We start from the raw sequence: 16266 nt of genomic DNA on the forward strand, positions 1-16266 counted from the left end.
CCTCAGCACCACATAAGCAAAAAGAAAAAAGCTGGACGTGGTGCTGTGGCTCAAGTGGTAGAGCACTAGCCTTGAGCTGAAGAGCTGAGGGACAGCTCCCAGGCCCAGAGTTCAGGCCCCATGACTGGACCCCCCCCCAAAAAAAATGGTTAAAATGGCAAAATGGTATGTGTATTTTACCACAATTAAAAATATTTTAAGTAAAGTAAGAAACACATAATGCAATATAAAGAAAGCTTTGAGCAACTCAGTCATCCAATCTACCTGTGTGTCTGGAGCAACAGTACAACTCAGGTGACCAGAGCAGTAATTCTAAATATAGGATGAAACATTTAGATTGAGAACTGTTTCGGATTTAGAATTTTTTAGGGTATGGAGATAGTTGCATATATATGAGAAATCCTAGGAACCAAAGCCAAGTCTAAACATAAAATTCATTTATGTGTTTCATATATACTTTTATAACCCATCACCTAATGATAACCTTATACTATATTATTAGTGTTCCTGCATTTTTGCTACAAATATTTCACTTGTGGCATCATGTTGATGCTCAAAAGTTTCAGACTTTGAAAATTTTCAGATTCTCACAGAAGCTCGACCTGTAATACAATCAGAAAGGCATTGTCTTCCAAATAATTGAGGTCAGGATAGAGGGGGAGAATAGAAGGAAGGACAGCCAATGAGACAAGATAATTGCTGAAGGTGGTGATTGGTACAAAGGGGTTTGAATGGACTACTTTGTCTATTCAGTGTATATTAGAAACATTTTTAGTGATAAGCAATAAAAGTGAAAAGCTAATCAAGGACATTTCATCTCTGGGAAAATGTAAGAGCAAGCACATCTTTGAGATGTCCAGTATGGCTGGTTATTGTCAATCATTCTGTCCCAGCAAGGCAGAGCACTTGAAGTACAGAAGTCAGTTTAAAAATTGCAACAATAAAACAAAATGGTGCTGTTCTCATACCTTTACTTTTAGCCTTTGTTTTTGTACTGGTCCTGGGGTTTGAACTCAGGTCCTGAGCACCATCCCTGAAGCTTTTTTGCTCAAGACTCGTGCTCTACCACTTGAACCACAGCTCTAATTCCAGCTTTTTTGTGCCAGTCCTGGGGCTTGAATTCAGGGCCTGGGCACTGTCCCTAAGCTTCTTTTGCTCAAGGTTAGCACTCTACCACTTAAGCCACAGTGCCACTTCTGGCTTTTTCTGTTTATGTGGTACTGAGGAATTGAACCCAGAGCTTCATGCATGCTAAGCAAGAACTCTACCACTAAGCCACATTCCTAGACCCCAGCTTTTTTTAAAATGGTTAATTGGACATAAGAGTCTCATGGATTTTCCTGTCTGGGTTGTCTTCAAACCCCAATCCTCAGATCTCAACCTCCTGAGTACTTGGGAGTAGCCACGTGCAGCTGGCTTTAATTTTCTGAATAGGATCTATTACATCTTTCAAATCCCATGCACAGAAAGAGAGAAACAGAGTAGTAGGTGGAAATAGACAGACAAACTAGTTTTCATTCTCCTAGTCTTAACATTCTCAGGAAATCATCACTACTATTCTTAGGATATGAGGTTCTTGGGCATCTACCAGTGTCTTTTCTTTCTTTTTGAATGTGTGCCCAACCTGGGGCTTGAATTCAGAGCCTGGGTGTCCTCCCTGAGCCTTTTTTTGCTCAAGGCTAACACTCTACCACTTGAACCACAGATCCACTTCTGGCTTTTTCTGAGTAGTTTATCAAAGATAAGAGTCTTATGGACTCTACCAGTTTCTTTAAACAACTATCATACATCAGGTATCTAACTCACACTGCAATATATCTCCCTTTTCTAACCTAATATGTTTGAAATGTCTTTCCATATTGCTAAAAGGGATCCACATTCTTTTTTCTGGTCAGAGATTATGCAATGATATGGTTGTACTATAATTTTTGTAGCCCCAAATGATAAATCTGTGGGATATTTCCAATATTTTCCAGTTACAAATCATAGTATACCTACCCTGTGAACAAAATTAACTTAGTTCAAACATGGTAGCTCACTATATACTGGAACTATTATTACACAGAAGAATGATACTGTGTTAATACTATGATCCTTCCTCTTCTGAAATCTCTAATTATCAGAAGCAACCCTGGCTATGTTAAGCTTTCCCACAAAGTCTTTCTTGATAATTTTGGCCCACAGCAGGTACCCACTTTTTATACTACATATTTTCACACAACTGTACATGTACGGTGGCATATTATTCAACTGTTGGATGCAAGTTGTGTTTGCCTGGAAATATTCCCTACACTACTTTTGTACTCTGCATCACCCCTAGCAGTTTTAGCAATAAGAATATACTCAACAGATGTTAACTAGCATTAGTGAACACGTTCTTTACTTAAGAATCACAAGCTTTCTAGACCTACATGTCCTTTAGGGAAGACTGATTCAATGCCAAAAAAATCCAAATTCAACAAACTGAATCCTCCTGGCATATTCTGTACACAGAACAAGAAACATCATGACATTCAGAAGGTGCCCGACATCTCAATTCACAGGCACAAAATGATATTTAAATAGCATCTGTGGTGAGGACTTGGCCAACATATACAAGAAAGTTACAAGTAACATTGATGTGGTGTGGAGATGAGCTCTGTTACACTTTTAAGAATAAATTATGCTTAACACAATTCTCATTCCCATTTTAATTCTACTCTGTAATCTATGTCACTCATTCAATCGATCTATTATCATTGAGGGTGGCTAGGGAAGGCCTCTTGAGAAGGTCACTTCGGAGCTGAAACCTGAATGACAGATGGAAGTAGCAAACCAGGCAGAAGGACGTTTCCAGCCAGAGGAAGAGGTACATAGGTGACAAACTGGGTTCCAATATAACTGTTGTTGCAGGTTGACTTGGATCTCCCCTAAAAGATGCTCAGGTCTAATCCCCAGTACCTGTGAATTTGACCTTATTCAGAAACAGGATCACTGCAGATAATCAAATTTAAATGAAATCATTTAAGTGAACCCTAACGTGACTGAAGTTCTTACAAAAGGACTACTTGGATAGAGACACGCACATAGAGAGAATGCCAAGTAAGAATGAAGGCAGAAATTGGGTAGATGTAACTACCAAACACTGCCAGGAAACTACCAGTAGCTAAGGGAACAACATGGAAGAAATCCTTCCTTGCAGATATCAGAAGGAACAAAGTCTATTGACATCTTGGCCTTATTGATCAATGTTCTGTTTCCATTGGTTAAGCCATTCAGTATGTGGTATTTGTTACAGCAGTGGGAGCAAACTAATACAATGGATATTGAGTACATTAAGTATTCATACCACCTCAATCGATTTTTAGCAGTAGAATCCTTATCCTAACGGATATTTTGTCTGAAATATCAGTTTGTTAATAGGAGAAAAAAGATAAAAAAATAAAAGTGTTTCACTGTAATCTAGACCATTTTCATAAAGTAACTGTCTTCTCTTTGGGACCCCATTTGAAAAGGACTTAAAAGGAAAATGCAGGAGAAAAATAAATCCCTCAAGCTAGGCTTGAACCAGAAATTCTGGGTGAGGAAGGAGCATTGTAACTGTATTATGATATAAAATGACTGTACATGAGTACCTTTGATAAGCTGGCCACTGTCCGTCCTCCACATCAACTCCAAAGGGTAGGTGCTGCTGACCTCTTTATGGAAGCAAAATCACATGCACTGATTTGTGAAAGTCCCTGTATTAGTCTGTCCAGGCTATCATAACAAAATGCTTCATTTTGGGGGTGCTTAAATAATTAAGAGTCACTGCCTCATAGATATGCAAGCTGAAAGTCCCAAACTAAGGTGTTGTTAGGTTTAGTTTCTTCTAAGGCCTCTCTCCTTGGCTTATAGATGGCTACCTGCTCGCTATATCCTCCTATGGTCAACCCTTTGTGTGTTCTAATCTCCTATAAGGACTCCAGTCTCTTGGATCAGGTCTGCCCTAAGGGTTGTTTAACTTACTCAACTCTTTAAAGTCCTATCTCCAGCCTCGCTGGTGGATCCTGCCTATAATCCTAGCCATTCATGAGATTGAGATCTGAGGATTGCAGTTCAAAGCCAACCCCAACAGGAAAGTCTCTTATCTCCAGTTAATCATCAGAAAACCAGAAGTGATGTTGTAACTCCAAGTGGTAGAGTGTTAGCCTTCATAGGATAAAGCTCAGGGACAGCGCCCAGCCCTGGAGTTCAAACCCCATAACCTACAAAAAAAAAAGAATCTCTTCAAGTCTTAAGCCATCCCCCAGGAAGTATCTGAGTTTTCAGTAGGCCCCAGATTTAAACCCTTAGAAAGCCTGCAAGAAGAAGAAAAAAAGAACCTAGCCTGGGACCAAACCTAAACAGATTTCATCTTCTACCTTCTAGGGTGGATTCCTAATCCCCTTCTTAGTATAAACTAGAAAAGGCGCCAAGAGTTGGCCCTATTTCAGACTCACCGACATCTGAGAGGCTCCCTGAGACCTGCTTCTACTCTAAGGGATGAGGAAGTAGAATACTTTACCAAACATAGGAATTCTTTTTTTGTGGGGGGGGGGGAATCTGGTCGTGGGGCCTGAACTCTGGGCCTGGGTGCTGTTCCTCAGTTCTTCAGCTCAAGACTAGCATTCTACCACTTGAGCCACAGCACCACTTCTGGCTTTTTTCTTTTTGTTTATGTGGTGCCGAGGAATCGAACCCAGGGCCTCATGCATGCAAGGCAAGCACTCTACCACTGAGCCACCTTCCCAGCCCCAAGCATAGGAATTCTATGATGAATCAAAATATTTATGTACCAAACCTTATGTGTCAGGCGGATGAGAACTCCAAACTAAGTGTTTATTATGATTTGATTATGTAAACACAACTGGTCAAAAATAAAATTAAAGAACAAAAGATTCCAAATGCAACATCAAATATAATAATTATTTTTTAAATGGCAATATAAAATAATTCAGCATGAAATGGGAAAAGCTGGACAATGGGGAAATATCAGAAAAGACTTTATGAAAGAGAAACTAGCAAAAATGATTACTATATGATTATACCATGTTAAAGTGGCATTTTAGACTATATTTCCATGTTATATTTGTACAATGTACAATAAAGAATGATGTACAATGACACATTCTTTTTCAAAGACCCACTGAGAAATAAATATTGCAACCTCTTTAGTAATAAGGGTCGTCCATTTCTAGCCACCTCAATTCTTTTTCTTTTATGAAAATCAATTCGTTGTAGAAGGCCACTTCAATTCTAATTGAGACTGTTCATCCAACATTATCAGAAAGTTGTATATCTGGTATTGTTTCCTAATTTTATACATGTACTTCTTTCTCCATGGGTAAACAAAAGTAAAATCCAGGTTCAGGCCAATCCCAGAAGAAAAACCAATGAACACACATCCCCCAGAGCATCCCAAAGGCAGGAAACCTCAATTCTTACAGTAGTCTCTAGAGAGAATGTGGTCTCCTCCAAACCAATTTTGTAGATGAGGTCCTATCTTTATGCTGCTAATTTATCAATTAATAGTCTATGTCAGGCAGAAAAAAAGAATGTCTGAGTCAAGTTGGTAGAAGGACAATTTAGCAATGTCCAGCAACTCCACTGGTAGGCACTTAGCCCCTGGATAGACTCTCATTTAAAAAAGGTCATTTGTTGCAGGAGGAAAATCAGCAATTACATAGAATAAGGTGTTTGGAGCAGAAAAATAGATAAATGCATTGTTGCTTAGTTCGTGGGGTTTTTTTTTAGTATTTTTGCATTTAAATTTCATATAGGAGAATTGTGAAGAATGAAAAATCAGAGAGTGGGAACAGTAGGGAATCTTAAGCTCTTCAGTACCATTGGAAAGATTTTACTATGAGTTTATAATTTTATAATTTAAAATGCATATAAGAAAAAACCACAGGCAATGAGACGTCATGAGTATACAGCCTTAAATTTCTCTCAGCAGCATACAATCTTAAAGGAAGGTTTGACGATCTTCACCAGGCTGATTCCTCCTCAGGAAGTAGCATGATACTGTAACAGTGGGTTTCATGAACAAGGCATGAAACCTAAATGGCTTCTAATTAGTCATCATTTAATGTTAAAAAAAAAAAGAACTTTTCACACTCCACTGTGCAAACCTGGGGCATAAATTTTTATCAATGCATTTTACACAATGTTAAGAGGTAAAGGTATATAACATAACTGAAATATAAGCTAGAACATTATGAATTACATAGCTTTCTCAGTGGATACTAAAAATTACAGTGATTATAATTTCTGTAAGGAAAAGAATGAGCTGTGAAGGGCTGAAATAGGCGTGTGACTACTCATAGCTTCACTTGAAATAACAAAACCAAAATTGGAAACAAATAAATATACATGACAAAAGGCGGATAAATAAAACTGTATAGTAGCCATATAATGAACTATTATGTGCCCATTAAAAACCTTGTTATTATACAAATATATTTGTTGTGTGCTAAATCTTAGAAAGCTGATCATAGCATTTTAACATGAACCTATTTGAAAAGTACCAGTGTGGAAACATTTGTAACACAAAAGTTGAAAAAGGTAGAAGAAGATAGAGAAAAAAATGTGAACTATGGTTACCTCTGGACAGTAGAATTACAAGAGATTTCAAATATATACATTTTGGCTGATATCTAACTCTTCTATAAAAACATTTTAACTATATGGTTTTAACTTTTTAAAATGTTAGCTATTTGCCTCCTTCCTTGGCAGATATAATGCTCTCTATGGACAAGAATTCAACATGAAAAATATTGCTTGCTCTCTCCCCTCTCCCCTCCCCCCTAGCCCATCTCTTCCCTCCTGTCCTTTTGCTGGTCTTTTAATGGTTTCTCTAGTACATTAGAAATTGGAGGGGAAAGATAATAGGTCTAATATTTCAAGGTTGTCTTTATCTCTTTCATTTGTTTGTTTTTGTGCCAGTACCAGAGCTTGAACTCAGGGCCTCCTACTCTTGCTCACTGGGCTTTCTTGCTCACAGCTGGCACTCTACTACTTGAACCACATTTCTGGTTCAGCATTTTGCTAGTTAATTGACTATAGAGTCCCTCTTTAAAATTCAGCTATTATGTTAAGCTAGAGGTTTATAAGGGGGCAACTGTGCACCACAAGGGAAATTTAGTAATGTGTACTCTGCACTGTCACAACTTGTGCTACTGACATCTAGAGGTTAGAGACCAAGATGCTGATAACCATTCTACAAGGCACAGGTCAGCCTCAACAACAGACTTAACTGACCTAAAATGATAACAGTGCTGAGGTTGAGAAGTCCTTCATTAGACTACTCTGTCTCCCTGTGGCTTGCTAATCCTCCATGAACAGTATAGTCTAGTGGTTGTTGTCAGAACATCTGGCCAAGAGACCTATCTAGTACCAACCTGGGAGACAAAATATCTGATCAACACCTTTTCTTGCTGTAAGACCTCAAGCAGAAAACCATGTCATGCTCTGGATCTGACTCTGTCCTCTGTAATTTAGGAAAAGTGCCATCCACTACTTAGGATTTAGAGAAGCTTCAACCAAAAATACAAGAGAAAAAGGGTTTGTAAACTGTAAAGCACCATGCATATGTGAATGACATTAGCATTCCAGGATTCTAATTAGCTAGGTGTGCCAATGAAAACACATTTAGGGTCTTTATCTAGCACATTGTCACTGCCTTGAATCATATTGCCTATTTTGTGTGCCAACTCAACCTTTATTAATATGTAAGAGCCAAAAAGATTCCTTTACCAAAAATGAAGGTGAGAGCAAAGCTCAAGTGGTAGAGTGCTTCCTAGCAAGTGGAAAGACCAGAGTTCAAACCCCAGTACTGCCATAAAAGTTAATTTCACAGAAGGCAATACTTAATTAAATTTTATAGCATAACACTTGAATTTTTGTGTATATATCTATATTTATACACACAAAAAATGAGGGCTTTCATTAGGACATGTTTATAATGTACTTTGACCATATTCACCCCCTCATTTTTGCTCTCTCTTATCACCTCTCTCCCTCCTGATGCTGGTCTCTTTCCTTGCCCCCCAAAATCCCCCCTTCTATTTTTGAGTCTTTTTTTTTCTGGTCCTGGGGCTTGAACTCTAGGCCTGGGCACTGTCCTTGAGCTTCTTTTTGCTCAAGGCTAGCGCTCTATCACTTGAGCCCTAGCGCTACTTCTGGCTTTTTCTGAGTAGTTGGTTGGAAATAAGAGCATCACAGACTTTCCTGCCCCAGGGGGCTTCAAGCCACAATGCTCCTGAGTAGCTAGGATTACAGGCATGAGCAGTGAATGCCCAACTTGAGTTGTTTTGGGGTGTTTTTTTTTAACATGGTATTGGTCTTTATGAGTCTAGCTTATTCATTTAACACGAGGATTCATTTTCTTGTAAATAATTCCATTCTCCTTATGGCTGAAAAATACTCTACTATGGATATATAACACATTTTTATCCATTCATCTGTTTATGAGCACATAAGCTGATTTGAAAAACTTCCAATAGTCAACTTCCAAACTTGGTTATTGTGAATAGCTAGCAACATAGTTAGCATTCAATGTCTAAAAGCACATTAGGAGTATTAACCTATCATTTCCATGTATATTTCATTATAATGAATTATATATAGTATGTCCACCAAGTCTGCCATACAGAATCTTACATTTGGAATGTTTTATAGAGAGATTCATCTAGAACTTTTGCCAAGAAATCAGTATTTATTTAGTATGCTAAAACAATTTTCTTTAAAAGTCAACACTCATGAGAAATGAATGTTCCTTATTTTATATAGATGTTCATTAATCTCTGGTGGGGAGACTTTAATCACAAATCCCCTTCCCCCACTATGTCCATTTCAGTAAAGTCTCCATTACTATGACCATAAATTCTCACAGCTGAACATTTCCATACTCAACTGGAGGGACTTGCCCGTCCCTCTCCTTGTTCATTTTACCAGGCACATCCTCAGTCAGCCCTCTTTCTGTGCCAATTTCTGACAGCCGTTAGGGAGGCCACATTCCACTCCTTTAGCAGTTGTGAGATCTAAAACTCCAGCCAGGCACCATCACTGTAAATGCAAAATACAGACCTCCACAAAGAGAGGGTCTAGCAAATAATTGTATGCGCATAATTCAGAACAAATTAAAGGCTCTCCATTTCTGTTGTACTCTAGGCCTGTCCTGATTCAAAGAAGTTGACATCAGTGGCATGTGTTCTGATCTAGTGCTGGGTACACAGACAGATTCAGAGTGTGAAAATTCAGCAAGCTGTACTCTTTTATGATATGTGTGTGTGTGTGTGTGTATGTATATATGTGTGTTATATTGCCATAAAATTGGTTTAAAGTACTTACAGCATGTAAGCCTCTACACAAAGTATAATTCACACATCACCCACAACAGTGTTTATCAAACTGGGTTACCACCAATCAAAAGGCAAACAAATCCATTTAGAAGGTCTGACTAGCAGCTGGACATGGTGGTATACATCTGTCATCTCAGTACAAGGGAGAATGAAGTAGGAAGATTACAAGTTTAAGGCTAGCCTAGGCTGCAGAGTGATTTCCAATATGAAAAAGAAAAAGAATTAAAAGAAGAAAGAAAAAGAAGGGAAGGGGAAAGGAAAAGGGAAGGGAAAGGAGCTGGACAAATAGTACCAGTGATAAGGTGCCAGTCTAGCAAGCACTAGGCCCTGAGTTCAAAATGCTATTCTGGCAAAAACAATAAAACCTCTTGGGGCTGGGGATTTAGCTCAGTGGAACAGCACTTGCCTGGAAAGTAGAAGACCCTGAAGGAAGGAGAGAAGGATGGAAGGACAGAAGGAAGGGCACCAACCACTGTTGGTTCAGGCTTTAATTCTAGCTTCTTATGAGGCTAAAATCTGATAGCAGTTTGAAGCCAGCCTGGGACGAATGTCCATAAGACTCTTTTTTTTTTTTTTGTTGGTCGTGGGGCTTGAACTCTGGGCCTGGGCACTGTCCCTCAGCTCTTCAGCTCAAGGTGAGTGCTCTACCACTTGAGCTACAGCGCCACTTCCAGTTTTCTGGTGGTTTATTGGAGATAGGAGTCTCACGGTCTCTCCTGCCCGGGCTGGCTTTGAACTGCGATCCTCAGATCTCAGCCTCCTGAGTAGCTAGGATTACAGGCGTGAGCCACCAGCGCCCGGCCATAAGACTCTTATTTCCAGTTAAGCAGCAAAAAGCCAGAAGTGGAGGTGTGGTTCAAGTTGTAGAGTACGAGCCTTGAGTGAAAAATAAAAGCCAAGGGAGAGTATGAGTCCCTGAATTCAAACCCCAGTATTGGCCCAAAAACAAAGAAAATAAAGAAGATACCAGTATGTTAATTTTTTGTGGAATTGAGGAATGCAAGAGAGCATCATACATACTAGGGGAAAAAACTACTCATTTAAAAAACTTATTTCAATTATATGTGTGTACTCATGCAGGCATGTGCATGTACATCAAGTTGTCAGAGAGTGGTTTGGGGGGAGGGAGGAGAGGCTATGGCTGCTTTTTTCTTTTCTTGAGACATCTCAATATATCACCCAGGTTTGTCTCAAACTCATCATTTAGCCCACGTTGACCTTGAACTTAAGATTTTCTTTCTCAGTTCCCCAAGTAGTAGGATTATATACATGTGCCATCCTGAGTAGTTCCTGAGTCGCTTTTTTTTTTATTTTTTGGTCTGTCATGGGGCTTGAACTCTGGGCTTGGGCTGTCCCTGCGCTCTTCAACTCAAGGCTAGCACTCTATCACTTCAGCCATAGCGCCACTTCTAATTTTCTAGTGGTATATTGGAGATAACAGTCTCATGGACCTTCCTGCCCTGGCTTTGAACCTTGAGCCTCAGATCTCAGCCTCCTGAGTAGCTAGGATTACAGGCGTGAGCCACCAGCACCCAGCTCAGTCACTTTTTTTTAAACTGTAGAACATGATCAAAAATGCCTTAAGAAACTCTTGAGCCCACCAACAAATAATAGATTTTAAAGTCTGACAGACTTGGGTTTTAATTTTGGCTGTTACAACCTGTGTACATAGAAATAAGTCACCTAACTTTGCCGAATCTCTGTTTTGCAGTCTTTCTTTTTCTTTCTTTCTTTCTTTCTTTCTTTCTTTCTTTCTTTCTTTCTTTCTTTCTTTCTTTCTTTCTTTCTCTTTTTTGTGCTAGTATTGGTGTTTGAACTCTGGGTATCACACTCTCACTTGTCTTTTTCACTCAAGATTGGTGCTGTACCCCTTGAGCTACAAATACACTTCTGGATTTTTTTTGGAGGGGGGGGTGTTAATTGGACATTGGAGTCACATCGACTTTTCTACCCAGTGGCCTTGAACCATGATCTTCAGATCTCAGACCCCTGAGTAGCTAGGATTTGAGGCCTGAGCCACCAGCACCAATTTTGCAACTTCAAAAAAATGAGGATAACATTGTCTTCTTACTGGTATTGGTGTGAAGGTCTCTGTAAGCTGATGAACAATCTGTCACAAGGTGCTACACATGGACATTGTTTCTAGCTCTGCTGCCATAACACAATGTCCTGAGCTAGATTCTTTATCAGCAGGAGGAAACTTGAAGGAAACATTAGGAGAAGGGGGCTAGGCCAAGGCTGAGCCCCAATCATGTGACTCTGTTAAGGTCCCAGGGAGAACAAACCACTAACATTTGAGAACACACAGTGGGGCAGGGAAAGCAATTGTCCCAGCAAACTTAGTGATAAATCATCCAGCGTTGCATTCTTGACCAGAGGGAAAATCACTTTCCAAGATAATAGGGTTTTTCCCATTATTCTTGGCAAGAGGTGGGAAAAAAAAAACGCAGAAGGGGGAAAAGGCCTCAGTCAAGAACTAAGCATTTGTTTTAAGCAAATCACTTTGAAGACAGGTGGTTTTCATTTTGAGAACAAAAATGATGCTTAAAACAGTTAAAGGGTGACTCCGGATACCAGCCAAAAGGCTTACGAAGAGAGAGAAACAGAGCCCTGAGGTCTGGAGTGTTCTCAAAGTGTCCGCGCTATGATGGCTATAGAATAGGGGAGGAGGGGAGTCCCACACAGAAAATATAGAACTAGCTTTATTAGTTTGCAATCACAAACTACTCAAAAAATCCACTAAATTATCCAAAACAACTATTCAGTCACCAAATATTTAATGAGCAGCTACTGTGCATCTCGAACTGAATTAGAGGCTAGTGACACAGTGAGAATAAAACAGACCAAGGCCCCAGCCTTCCCAGAGCTGAAATTCCACTTAAGAAGATAGCATATGCCAATAAATCAATGAGTCAACAAAAGTTTTTCCAGGCCATGATACAACTACTCTGTAAGAATGGTGATGAGCCAGGTGCTATTGGTTCACATTTATAATCCTAGATACTGAGAAGTGTGAAACATGGCAGATCAAGGTTCAAAGTCAGTTCAGGCACAAAAGTCTGTGAGACTCTATCTGCAATTAACTAGAAAATTGCTGGACTAAAGGTATGGGTCAAGTGGTAGGTAGAGCACCAGATGTGAGCAAGCAAGCCATGTAAAAAGTGCAAGGCCCCTGTTATTGGTGAGCACGTGCACACGCACACACACGCACACGTACATACACACACAAATGGTGATGATATGGAGAGAAAGAAAATGCAAGATGGCAGAAATCCCTTTAGAGAAGATGACCCAGGAACATTGCTTAGAGTCACATCTGAAAGAGAGGAAAACGTCAGACAAGCAAGGCACCAAAGATAGTACACTCCTGGAAGAGAGAGCCACAAGTACACTATGGAAGAGAAAGCCACCCACAAGTGCTTGGATCCAGAGGCAAGAAGGGACAGAGCTGGAGCTGGAATCACTTTGCTGGAAGATAACAGTCAATCAGGACAGTGACTGATGAACCTGAAAAGGCATGGAAAAGCTAGGCCATAGAAGGCACAACAGGCCATGGAACCAGATTTCAATGAAGAGCGAACAGAAACTGCACAGTTTTCCTACACTATGATACATTGCTTTGATGGTAGATAAGATAGAAGGCATTCATAAATCATCACATGCAAACCGATTCTCCAAAATCAAGGACAAAAATTAGCGATGAAGGGGGAAAAATGTTAGCTATGTTAGAACTCATCGATACAAGATTATTGAGGAGTCTTGTCAAAGGATCTTAGTTTAAATATGAAATGAAATACAATAGAAGAACTTGTCGTTGAAAAGAGAAGAGTATTGTTAGCAATTAACTCATGGTTAGCAAATACAAAGCATCTAGTAAAGTTAACAAACAAGACGGGCTTTGGAAAGTGTCCCCACATCCACATAACCTGGCAGAAAGGCAACTGGAGGTCTATCCATGTGCCTGGCAGTTGCTAGATTGATGCATGTTGTAACTAAAACTTGATGGAGCTGAACTATGGCAGTTCCCTATGAATACTTTTTTTCTGGACCATCATGGGGCTTGAACTCAAGGCCTGAGCTCTGTCGCTGAGCTCTTTTACTCAAAGCTAGGGCTCTACCATTTATGCCACAGCTCCCTTTCTGGTTTTCTGGTGGTTAATTAGAAATAAAAGTCTCATAGACTTTCCTATCCGCACTGGCTTCAAACTGTCTCAGCCTCTGGAGTAGCTAGAATTACAGGCGTGAGCCATCAGGCCCCTATGAATACTTGTGAATCAGAATTAGATGAACTGCTGAGTAGTGTTCATCCGAGTTTATCTTTTCTTTTTCTTACCCCTAGGCATTCTTTCAAGTTTAGCTTCTAAACTCAAAGTTAAACCAAAAAAATGGCTCTTCAGAATTAACTGGTCCCTCAAAGACTCATTCCACTATCTGATCGACTCCACTATCTGTGACACGTAAGTAGAGCCCACTAATCCCCTCTCCTAAGGACCATTTTTGTAGGATCACTTGACCAACAGGCCAATCCCAAGATCTAACTACAAACCAACCAGGAGAACATGGTGATCTCCAAAGCTGCCTTGAAAAAAGCCAAAAGCGCAAAATTGGTGACATTTCAATACGGTATCCCAGCAGACCTTGTGTTTACGGGAGAATGCACCAGGGGAAGCACGGGTTGAGTCGGGCAATCAAGTGCCAGGTGCTCTCATATTTGTCTTTTCAAACAATCAAGAAGTCCTGTGAGGGGCTGGGAAGGTGGCTCAGTGGTAGAGCGCTTGCCTTGCATGCCTGAGGCCCTGGGTTCGATTCCTCAGCACCACATAAGCAAAAAGAAAAAAAGCCGGAAGTGGTGCTGTGGCTCAAGGGGTACAGCGCTAGCCTTGAGCTGAAGAGCTGAGGGACAGTGCCCAGGCCCAGAGTTCAGGCCCCACAACAGGATCCAAAAAATAAGAAATAAAAAGTCCTGTGAAAGGTTATGACTGAGAAATTCAGATGAAACACATTACGACTTGGAGGGGTTTTCCTTTGCACATGTGCCAGTATGAGGGCTTGAACTTGGGGACTTGAGCTCTTACATGGCTGGCACTCTAGCTACACTTCCACTTCCGGCTTTTGTTTGCTAGTTATGGCGGAAAGAGTCTCATGGTCTTTTCTGCCTGAACTGTCTTTAAAACTTGATTCTCATATTTCAGCCTTCTCAGTAACTAAATTATAGGTGGAAGCTACCTGCACCCATCTTAGAAGGATTTTTGTTAGAGGCACAAAGCTATTGGGCTAGCTGAATAGAGATTTGAGCCTACCCAAATACCTCCGTGGGCCTGTACCCTTGGCTTTTTCACTCAAGGCTGATACTCTACATCTTCCGGCTCTTACTTGCTGGCTAATTGGAAGTAAGAGTCTTGTTGGCTTTTCAGTCTGGGATAGCATCTTCTACCTTAATCCTCAAATAGCAGCCTCCTGAGTAGCTGGGCCTACAGGAGTGAGCCACCAGTACCTTGCTTTCAACAGTGCTTCCAACAAACCCCCAGCTGACTTTCTATCTCCTACCTGCCATTTCATTCTTACCTTCCCTTTATTCTTTCCCACCACAGGAAAGCTGGATTGCACACCTGGCTTCATCCTAGGCTCCCAAATCTTGTGGCTACCTCAGAAATATTGCCTGCTCCCAACCCAACGGGGTCCCTTACTACCAAAATGGATGCCTGACAGGGTTTGCCTGGATGGAGCTGGCAGTGCGCAGTGTCCCTTGGGGAAAATGCATCTGTTGAAGACAGCAGCCACAGAAGGAAAGACAGACCAAGGCAAATGATAAGATGTTTTCAAATCCTTATAAATGCTATTGTACGATGGACTCTGCCAAAAGAAACCACTTTGTTACAGAGGGCGCCTTGGGGGGAAAAATACCTTTTGCCATAAACAAGAAAAATCAAGGCCTGGGTCCAAGTAGAAAATTATTTATCACCATCTCAGAAGGACAGTGGCTAGGACCAAATTCCCCATCAGGTCTCCCTCCCGGCCAATGAAATAATTAGGCAACAGGCTAGAAAAAATATAGACATAACAATCAAAACAGACCTATGGCCTACTTACACTCTCAGACAAGTCTGTGATACTTGGAGATTTAGCTGCTAGAGGATCCATTCTGTGGAGAATGAAACGGTGAGAGCTGGCTGGCTAAACTCTGGGCAGGAGTGAGTTCCGTGCTCTCCGAGAACTGCAAGCCTCTCACTGATTCACTTGGCAGCAGAATTATTCTAAGCATCCTGTCCCATGCCCAACCCTCCTGCCCCTCCCACTTCACAGTCACACGGGTGAGGGTTTTTTTTTTCTTTCTTCAATTCTTTGCGCTTAGTTCGGTCACAAATCAAGTGAAACTGAGTTTTCAAAATTAATCCAATCTTTGGCACTTGAGAGAGTGGAACCTTTACAACCAAAAAGGAGGAAGAGCCACCTAATTAGGAAGAAGTTATAATTAACATCAGAGAGAAGAGAGTCAAAGAACCGCAGAGTCTGCAGTAACAGCAAAATGGAGATTATTTGAGACAGCTGAGACACTCCACCCAGGCCTCCAGAAGGAGACATGCACGGGAAACAAAGGGCATATGGTGTTTGCTTTCTTCAACATCCGTTCTCACCATTAAGAGCTGCACCAGCAAATGCTCATTACTTACATGTGGACAAACCTCACCCTGAAATAGACTCTGAAATATAGTTTACAAACAAATGACTTTGCAATACAAAGGCCCACCTTGATTTTTATAATATATAGGGCAGAGTTTAATAAAGTCCTAATAACTGGTGGAATATCTGTTTGGTTTAGTGAAGCGTAAATTAATCTCGAAACAAAGTAGATTTTTTTTAAATTTTGAGTTCATATTGTCTTAAAATACTGACACATGTTCAG

At 40.5% G+C, this 16266-nt stretch overlaps 1 protein-coding gene across 5 annotated transcripts in view; it reads right to left on the minus strand.

The window, feature by feature from the left end:
- The window catches only part of Sh3kbp1 (SH3-domain kinase binding protein 1), a 337484-nt gene that overhangs the window by 227843 nt on the left and 93375 nt on the right, over nucleotides 1–16266 (minus strand). The window contains exon 1 of one of the 5 annotated variants that reach the window (XM_013026515.1): nucleotides 15453–15567. The exons of the other annotated variants lie outside the window; for them this stretch is intronic. Within the exon in view, the coding sequence (XP_012881969.1) occupies nucleotides 15453–15503 (51 nt within the window). The 5' untranslated portion in view covers nucleotides 15504–15567. Of the gene's footprint in view, nucleotides 1–15452; nucleotides 15568–16266 lie in introns of those variants that run through there. 5 annotated transcript variants of the gene reach the window in all.

The sequence above is a fragment of the Dipodomys ordii genome, unplaced genomic scaffold, assembly GCF_000151885.1.
Source record: "Dipodomys ordii isolate 6190 unplaced genomic scaffold, Dord_2.0 Scaffold94, whole genome shotgun sequence".
NCBI lineage: Eukaryota > Metazoa > Chordata > Mammalia > Rodentia > Heteromyidae > Dipodomys > Dipodomys ordii.